Genomic DNA, 9,196 nt, shown 5'->3' with positions numbered 1-9,196 from the left:
CGCCTCCGCACTTTCTGGTGCATAACTTTGCTTTCCATGCGCTTTGGGTTTAGGAAGAGGCTGCCAGCCTCCCTCAAGTGGGCGATCTCTCCTCCTCCCCGCCCCTCCAGAATAGGCTCGGTCCCGGCCTGGCCCTGCCACGAGGCCTTTCCCTGGCTACTCCTCGCTCGGCCCCGCCCCTCCCTCTGCTCCCTGGACCCCCTGGTTCTCTCTCCCTTCCCAGGCTGGAGCAAGCCGAACTGGTTCTAGCCGTGCTGGACGCCTCTGACCTGGCCAGTCCATCGTCGCGTGACTTCCTGGACACAGTTGTGGACCCCCTGGCACGCCGGGACCTAACCGAGAGAGGCCAGCGCCTGCTGCTGGTGCTGAACAAATCCGACCTGCTGCCCGCTGAGGGTCCGTACCCAGGGCCTGGGCCGCACCCCCACCTGCTGCTGTCCTGCCTGACCGGGGCGGGGCTGGACGGCCTGCTGGCGGCCCTGCAGAAGGAGCTGGCTGTCCTGTGAGTCCCAACTGCCTTAGCCTGTGTCTGTCTGCAACACGGAGCAAGCGCACTCACTGTATTTATTTGCTGAATATCGGGGATTGAGCCCCAGTCATTAAGTTGCCCAGATTGGGCTGGAACTTTTTTTTCTCTCATTGAGTTTATTGGTTCATTTTAGGTATACAGTACAGTTACATTCATCATTGGGATCTTGTACCTGGGCTGGAACTTTTGCGATCCTCCTGCCTTAGCCCTGCCAGTGCAGGGATTATAGGTGTGCAGTGCCACACCTGACCTAACCTTGCCCAGTTTGCAAGGTGTATGCAGATCCCGAGACCACTGTTGTTCCTCCCAGGTGCGGGGACCCGAGCACAGGCCCACCACTCCTGACGAGGGCACGGCACCACCACCATCTGCAGTGCTGTCTGGATGCGCTGGGCCACTACAAGGGGGCAGTGGACCTGGCCCTGGCAGCCGAGGCCCTGCGTGTTGCCCGGAGGCACCTGATCCAGCTCACTGGTGGAGGGGGCAGCCAGGAGATCCTAGATGTCATCTTTCAGGACTTCTGCGTGGGCAAGTGAGGGGCGCCCAGGGGCCCAGCACCCGGGACCCCAACTCAGCACTCGACCTGACCAAGGGCTTTCTGGGGTTGCTGGGCCGGCTTGGCTTCCTTTGGCTGAATGCTGGGACCTGGTCTGGTGAGAGGAAGATCTCAGGGATCTGCCCGCTTTTGTATCTGGGTCTTGCTAAAAGTCACCCCAGACTGGCTCTCAACTTGAGAGCCTCCTGCCTTAGCCTCAGGTAGCTGGGATCACAGGTGCACAGCACACTCAGGCAGGGTCTGTTTCAGAGGTTTTGTGTTTTGATTTTCGTTTTGTTTTTCGTGCTGGGAAAGGAAATCACGGTCCCTTTCCTGCTCAGCGAGTGCTCACCCCTGAGCCCAGTCCCAGCTTCGCAGCATTTTACTTTGTTTTACAAACACCAAAGGAGTATGAAGCTTCAGGTGATCGCGACACGCTGCACCCAGGATCTTCCAGGCCACCTCGCCTGGGTCTTCCCTGAACACATGTGTTTTCAACACTTGTCTGAGTCTTTGTGTACTTGTGTGCCTGTCAACGGAATATGTGACTTTGTCTTAGGGTTTTCTATTTTGGAGACAGGACCCCCCGCCACATAGCCCCAGCTCGCCTCGAACTCCCAGCCATCTTCCAACCCCAGCCTTCCGAGTGCTGGGATTGCAGGTGTACACCAACGAAGCTCTATCTTAAAAAACAAACAAACAAAAAAATAAAAAATACATAAAAACAAGTGGGTGGAGATGCCCAGTTGTAGGCAGCTCTTCTAAAGATGCTGGGAGCGCGATGCGGTTGTAAGCGGCCAGCAGAGGGCGCCGTGCCCTAAGGAAGGCCACAGCGCTGGGGAGTTTGCATGCAGAGAACTAACTGCTCAGGAGTCTGGGGCGCGGAGGTGGGCGGGGGGCAGGGTGGTCGGAGGAATCTCGGGATTCGAGCCCATCCTGAGCTACTCAGCAAGTTCGGCTCAGTGGTGAGCTTTTGCCTAGAACCCTCCAGACTTTGGGTTCCACGCCCAGCACTGCAAACAAAGCTACGTTGCTTAGAGCCTGTGGCACATGGTTGTAATCCCAGCACTCCAGAGGCTGAGGCAGGAGCATCGCCTTGTGTTTGAGGCCAGCCTACGCTACATAATGAGACCTTGTCTCAAAAGTGAACAGTGCGCTGAGGGAGTTAGCTCAGTGGTACCGCCCCTGCCTTGCAAGCATAAGGTCCTGAGTTCGATTCCTGATGCTTCCCCCAAAGAACAACAAAACTCCCACCATCTATTCTTGCAGGACACTGACCTTCACCTAGTGGCAGTGTACGAGTGGCTCGCTCCCCTGAGAAGGACAGGAACTGAGGCTCAGCATGCCTGTCCACCTGCTGAGGCAGGGGTGACAACTTGGAACCCAGCCCGGCTCACCTTTGAGCCGCACTGCAGCCTTTTTAATTCTAGAGTCTTGCTAAATGGCTCAGGCTGGGCTCAAATCCCGACATCCCCCTGCCCCAGCCTCCTGAGAAACTTAGTGACTTAGCCAGACCCTGTCTCAAAAACAAACAAACCAACCCAGAATTCCCAACGGAAGGCTCCCTGTTCCTTCAGAGGTTATTGTGACACATCTGCCTGGCAGGATGCATGTCCACATGTCGGGGTGCAGCCTCCTGGGGGTTCCTGAGAAGGGTCGTGGGTGTTACTGCTAAGCCCATTCTGCACAGAGATAAACTGAGGCCTGGTGAAGAAAGCAGAACGTGGGTCGGGGCTGGGTGGGCGCTGCAGCCAGTGCTGGCCTGGACGCCAGGCAGCTCGGAGCAGGGTTCAGACCCCGGGTGGGCGGGATGCTACTGCGCAGGCGCCTGCTCGGCCTGCTGCATCCCCTCTGGGTCTGGCACCCGCAGGACCCAGCGCTTGGCTCTGGTTACTTTTTCCAAGAAGGGCGAGGTGTTCGTGGGAAGCAAGGGGTTATTTATAGAGGCGCAGGAAGTCCCCCAGGTTAGGGACTGCCAGCGCTCCCCGCCGGGATTCACCCATGTCTGCCCCACGCGCCAGGGAACTCAGGCAGAGGCGGGGCAGGAGGGGGCTGCGCCCAGCGGACCTGGGAGATCAGAATGCTTGTTGCGGTTGTTACTGATAATTTTTTGGAGGGAGCAGTACAGAGAGAGGATGGGTTCCAGTGTCTTCCACTGAGCTGCATCCCCCTCCCCCCGCCTTTTTGGTACAGGTATTCGACTCGACCTTTTGCTTGTGAAGCGACGCTGAGCCAAATCCCTGGCCCTTTATATTTATTGTTTTATTCTGAGGCGGGGTCTTGCTAAGTTGCCCAGGCTGGGTTTGAGCTCAGGATCCTCCTGCCTCAGCCTTCTGGAGTGTTGGGATGACAGGCGTGCACACTGCACCTGGGCTTTAAGTTACTATTATTACTATTTCCACTTCTTGGATGGAAAAAGTCGGGGCAGAGGTGGACGGGGTGGGGATGGGAACCCCAGGTCACGCCTGGCCAGCATCCGCTGCTCCCAAGGACGCTGGACTCAGAGCAGCAGGCTGCGAGCCAGAGACGCCCCCTTTTCCTTGGAGCCCCCGACTGTCCTGCCCAGGCCACCCGCTGACCCCGCCTGGCTTGAGGCCCCGCCAAGTGTTTCCTGCGGGAAGCGTCTCTCGAGCTGGCTTCCGCATCCCGGAAATATTGCTTTGTCCCCTGCCTGCCTTCCAAAGTGGCGCTGCCGCGGGGCCCTGACTGACTCACCCCTCCAGGGTGGGACGCCAGGGAGGGGGTGGGCTGTGGGCCTCGCTTCAGCTTTAGACTGTTTCCCCTCGATGGCCATTTGCTCTTGTTGTGCCCAAGTCGCGAAGTCCCCAAAGACCACCAAGGAGTCAGGTCCGATGCAATTGCAAGAGGAGTTTATCGCAAGCTCGCGCCTGGACTCTCGGGTGTCACCGTCACAGCGGCTTCAGACTGAAAGCCCAGACCCAACTTTGAACCAAGTTTATATAGGATTTTTCTGCTGCTATTTTTAGTTTTCCCTTATCATCAAGGGGCATCGGGAAGGCACATTGGAACATGATCTAATGCTTACATTTGCAAATTTATTATGGGGTGCTGGGAGGGTACGTATTGGAAAGTTATCTAAGGCCTTCATGAGACAATTCCTCTTTTCATTAGACTATCTGATTTTTTTGCTAAGATATATAACTATGTCAACTATAATTAATTCCTATATCAGCTATAACTAAATCCTATATTAATTAAATCACACAAAAAGAAACTTAACATCTTAAAAAGAGGAACAGAAGCACAGAGAAACTGCCCCATAGAATGGACTTTTTCAGAAAGGAACTTTTGCATTTACTCTATTCTGGGTAAGGGGTTTGGAGCCCATCATGACCTGGAAACTTGGTCCTCATACTCTGTTTCCTGGAGTACTTAGGGATAGGAGCCTAGCATCTTCTTACGGAACTCGCTTTTCTTGTTGTTTGGTATTGTTTTGTTTTGGTGTTTTGAGACAGGGTCTCATATGTAGTTGAGATGGAACTGGAACTCACTATGTAGCCCAGGTTGGTCTCGAACTTGCAGTGATCCTCCTGCCTCAGCCTCCCAAGTGGTGGGATTATAGGTGTGCGCCACCATGCCTGGCATGGAACTTTTTTTTTTTTTTATCGGGGCACTATGGGACTTGCAGTTTTCTTTTTTTGTTTTTGTCTTCCTTTGTTTCTTTTTGTTTTTGGTACTGGGGATGGAACCAGTGCTTTCACACTGGGCTACATCCCCAGCCCTTTTTCTGTTTCGTGACAGGGTCTTACAAAGTTGCCCAAGCTGGGCTTGAACTTGCAACCCCTCTGCCTCAGCCTCCCAGGGTGCTGGGATGATGCCAGGCAAGGATTTGCTCTCTACAGATGCTGGTGTGCTGGCTTCTTAGTGCTTCCCCAGCCGACCCGCATTCACTTTCCCTCTGCCACCGCCCAACTCAGGGACAGCAGATCCACAGATGTCACCCTGCCCCAAGCAGCACAGACCCAAAGGGGGACCTCTGCCTCGACCCATCCCGGCCAGCGGACGTCCTGCGGCTCACTTCCTGTGACACCAGCAACCGTCCTTTGTCTGGGGGATTTGTCACCATCCTAGAAAAAGCAAAGCTACACACGGAGGTTGCGACACCGGCCTCCATCTTTGCACTCCCGCGGAGCCCTGGGGCCGTGCCCCTCTTTGCCCAGACCCCTGGGTCTTGGCCAAGCACTCTGGGGAAGGCCCCTGCCTTTCCTCTCCAGACTTTACTCCCTCGTGGCCCCGTGGAGATCATGACCCTGGCGCCCTGAGAAGGGTTTATAGTATTTATTAAATGACGCTAGTATCTGGATTGGCCACAGGCAGGGGGGTGCATGCGGGGCCTGTGGGGGGGTCTGTCTCCGTGGGAAACTCCAGGGCACCCTGGAAACTCCCAAGGGGGAACCTAGAAACTCCCAAGGAAGGTCTAGAAACTCTCGGGGGCCTTGGAAATTCTCGAGGCAGCCAATGGTTTCCTGTTCTCACCTCCAAGCGGGGAGATAAGGAAGTGGGAGGAGGGAGGGCGGCGGGATGCAGGGCGGTGCGGAGCCAGGGGCTGCGGGTGCCTCGGTGGCCTGTGAAGGGCAACGCGTGCGTGTCACGGCGTGTGTCCCTGCCCGGTTCATTCACTCCCGGTGTGTGCGAGGAGTAAGCACCATCCGCACACAACACCACAGCGGTGTGCGGAGGCCTCTGTGCATACGTCATCGCTTGCTGCTGCGACGTCACCGTGGCGGATGTGACGTCGCCATCAGGGGTTGTGGGGCGGGCAGGCGCAGTGCCAGCAGGATGAAGCGTGGTGGCCCGGGGTCCTCACCTCCATCCCGGGTCGCTTCCTCAGCCACTGCGGAGGGAGGGGACGGTGGGGTGGGTCGCTGTCCGCCTGCCTGGCACAGGTCTGCTTCCTGGTGGGGCCGGGCTGCAGCCCAGTCTCTTCCATCCCCTCCCTTCCTTCCCGGTCTTCCCTGGGGCCCCAGGCACACTCCCTCCCTCCTCTCCGCTGGAACCCACTTCCCCAGTGTCACAGGCCCCGGGGCATCGCTTGGCCAGTCGCCCACTTTCCTCGCGCTTTTTTTCCCAGAGCCACCAGTGGGGACCTGTGAATGCCTGGGGCCCTCAGTCTCCAACTCTATGGCCATCATTCAAGAGCTCTGGGAGGCTGAGGCAGGAGGATCACAAATTCAAACCCCGATCGGGAAATTAGACCCTGCCTCAAAAAAAAGAAGGCAAAAAAAGGCATCTGAAGTCCCGCCTACAGCCAGAAGGTAGCCTGTGTATTGGCCGGGGTCCCCGGGCTCCTCCCTCATCCCCTTCAGGTCTCTGCTCAAAGGTCACCTCCAGGTAGCCATCTGGACCCCAAAGAAACCTCCTCAAGCGACCTCGACCTCTTTTCCTTTATCCATCCACCCTTTCTATTTTCTCTTTCAGTCTTTTTCTTTGGTGCATCTTTTACATCTTGATTTTTTTGACCTGCCCACCTCCACCCATACTGCCTGCACCAAGTCTCACTTAGTATTTTTTTATATCAATTGTGAATTTTGTTTTAGTTTTTCTGAGTCAGGGGCTCACTCTGTTGTCCAGGTTAGCCGCGAACGCCTGGGCACAAGCAATCCTCCTGCCTTAATGGAGGCTATAGGTGAGGGCAACTGTACATGGCTAATTTTTTTTTTTTTTTTTTTTTTTTTTTTTTTTTTTTTATTTTTTTTTTTTTTTTGGTACTGGAGATTGAACTCAGGACCTTGTGCTTGAGAGGCAGGCAGCAGAACCACTGAGCTAAATCCCCAGCCCCAAGGCTGTTTTATAACTGCGGTCATCCCAGCACTCTGGGAGGCTGAGGCAGGAGGATGGTAAGTTTGAGCCCAGCCTGATCAACATAACTGAGTGAGGCCTGGTCTCTAAATGAAAATCAAAAACGGTTGGGGATGCAGCTCAGTGCAAAGGCCCTGGGTTCAGCCCCAGTACTGAACAAGAGGGAGAAAAAAGAAGTTCAGAGTTGGATAACCAGATGGGTGCGTTCCAGATACAATTCAGTTCTCAATCAAAAACTCAGAAGAACTCTAAAGGCCTTGGGCTCCGGTCCGGCTGCTGCTGGGCTCTGGATCTGCCCTTGGTTTATAACCAGGGATGTGGGGCATCCAGAAACTGGATGTGGAGCTGGGGAAATGGCACATGCCTGTGGGTGGTCTCATCTACTCGAGAGGCTGAGGCAGGAGGATCACTTGAGCCCAACAGTTTGAGGCCAGCTTGGGCAATGTAGGGAGCTTGTTTGCAAAAACAAAGGCATGCTGAGGATGTAAGGGCTGTGTGGCCCACGGTGCCTAGCTGAAACCCGCCCCAGCCCCGTCCCAGGGGAAAGCGGACGGGCCAGAGCCCTTCCTGCGGCCCTGAGGCCAGAGACAGGAGGCCAGGCCTAAGTGCTCATTGTTTTCTTGCTGGGACGTCATCTGGGGTAAACAATGTCAAGAGCTTTCCCGGTTCTCAGCTGGGCCGGACAGTCCTGGGCTGGGAGCCCGGTCCTGCATGTGACCCCAGCAGGGCCTCAGTTCCCTCCTCTGAGAAATGGGGATAATAATAGATGCCCTTTCCTTGCTGCCAGGGCTGTGGGCCAAGCTGGGGAGGGGAGCGCTGTCTGCTGCGGAGGGCGGGTGAGGGTTCTCCAGGACAGAGACCAGGCTGAGAGGCCACCCGAGGCTGATGAAGAGTTGGGCACACGACCTTTGGGGCCCTTCCTGAGCCTCCACCCTAAGGGTCACCTGCAGGTCGCTGTGTCCTGGCCCGTCAGGGCAGTGGGGACCGGGCAGAGCACAGGGCATTCTGGGCGGGCTCGGGTCACCTGGCTGACTCATGCACTGGGTGTCCTCGGTCCCGAGCCAGGCCTGGCAGGTGCCGGATGCCCTTCGTGCCCACACCCTGTGTGTGTAGGCAGCTACCAGGCCCTGACTCCAGAGCCTGCTCTTTCTGTTTATTTTGGTGCTGGGATTTGAACCAAGGACTTTACCCCCGAGCTGCACCCCAGTCCCTTTTATCAATTTTGAGATGGGGTCTCCCTAAGTTACCCAGGCTGAGTTCTAACTTGTGATCCTCTTGCCTGGGCCTTCTGAGTAGCCAGGATGATAGAGGTGCCCCCACGGTGCATCTGCTTGTCATCCCAGCACTCAGGAGGCTGAGGCAGGAGGGTCAGAGAGCATCAGGAAGACAGAACTGGGTGGTCTTGGTTACTTCTCCTTCTGCTGGGCACACCACAGGCACGCAGTGAAGGAAGCAGCATGTTAGCCGCCCCCTTGTTCTGAAGTCTTACTTGGCCGGGCGGAGCACAGACAGCTGGTGACCCTCCAGGATCCTCTTCTTGAACTCCTCCAGGCTGGTTGAGTCTGCGGAGGGAGCGGCGGGTTGCACTGTGCCCTGCGGGGAAGGGGCCGCCCTCGCCCTGCCCACCCTCACTTCACTCACCAATGGGGGTCGGCTGGTTGGGGGGTGCGAGCCCCATGCGAGGCGGGGACAGCGGCTGCGACTGTGGGAGGAAGATGAGAATGGTGGAGCCAGGGACCCTGGGCCTGAGCCCCAGAAAGGTTGCTGCTCCTTGGCCCTCGGCCCCAATTCAGAGACAGAGGGGCTGGGGCCTCCGTGGAGCGCGCCTGCTTCAGTGTCCCCGCAGGGGCCACCCGGCCGGTGCCCTCGAGATGGAAGCCACCTGCTCTGCCCACCAATGCCCCCCCGGCCCCAAACGCCAGCTCTCGAACGACCTCGGACCCCTGAGCCCTAAAGCCGCACCTGAGCCCCAACCCCAGCGCTAGTGAGCCTTCCCCGCAGCCAGCCCAGACTCCGTACACATCCAACCCGGGGCCGTCACACTGAACACGTCCCCAGCTCCGTTTACATAGCGGGGATCGAACTCGGGACCTTGTGCTTGCAAGGCAGGCAACAGAACCACTGAGTTAAATTCTCGGCCCTAATGACTTTTAAAGTCTCCAGATGGTCTCACTGAGTCCCGCCCGCGGCACACCTTGGCCTTGAGGCAGGTGTCCAGCGCCGAGCGCTTCACTTCCACCTGCATCTGCATCTGCTCCACCTGCCGCTTGCGCTCCTCCAGCCCCTTGGCCAGGTCTTCGCGCTCCTTCCGC

The 9,196-nt window shown here is 56.8% G+C and overlaps 2 protein-coding genes across 2 annotated transcripts in view; one reads left to right on the top strand and one right to left on the bottom strand.

Annotated features, from left to right (window-relative positions):
- Gtpbp3 (GTP binding protein 3, mitochondrial) overlaps window positions 1-1,933 on the top strand; it is a 4,062-nt gene extending 2,129 nt beyond the window's left edge. Inside the window, exons 3-4 of the mRNA XM_033759369.1 lie at window positions 211-502; window positions 840-1,933. Of these exons, the coding sequence (XP_033615260.1) occupies window positions 211-502; window positions 840-1,065 (518 nt within the window). The 3' untranslated portion in view covers window positions 1,066-1,933. The remainder of the gene's footprint in view (window positions 1-210; window positions 503-839) is intronic.
- Window positions 1,934-5,348: 3,415 nt separating this feature from the next.
- Window positions 5,349-9,196, bottom strand: part of Plvap (plasmalemma vesicle associated protein) — a 9,391-nt gene continuing 5,543 nt past the window's right edge. Inside the window, exons 3-6 of the mRNA XM_010644376.1 lie at window positions 9,079-9,189; window positions 8,526-8,586; window positions 8,374-8,446; window positions 5,349-5,919 (exon numbers count right to left, since the gene is read on the bottom strand). Of these exons, the coding sequence (XP_010642678.1) occupies window positions 5,913-5,919; window positions 8,374-8,446; window positions 8,526-8,586; window positions 9,079-9,189 (252 nt within the window). The 3' untranslated portion in view covers window positions 5,349-5,912. The remainder of the gene's footprint in view (window positions 5,920-8,373; window positions 8,447-8,525; window positions 8,587-9,078; window positions 9,190-9,196) is intronic.

Source organism: Fukomys damarensis, unplaced genomic scaffold (assembly GCF_012274545.1).
Source record: "Fukomys damarensis isolate Sample0158 unplaced genomic scaffold, DMR_v1.0_HiC HiC_scaffold_37, whole genome shotgun sequence".
NCBI lineage: Eukaryota > Metazoa > Chordata > Mammalia > Rodentia > Bathyergidae > Fukomys > Fukomys damarensis.
This window is presented reverse-complemented; position numbering and strand designations above follow the sequence as displayed.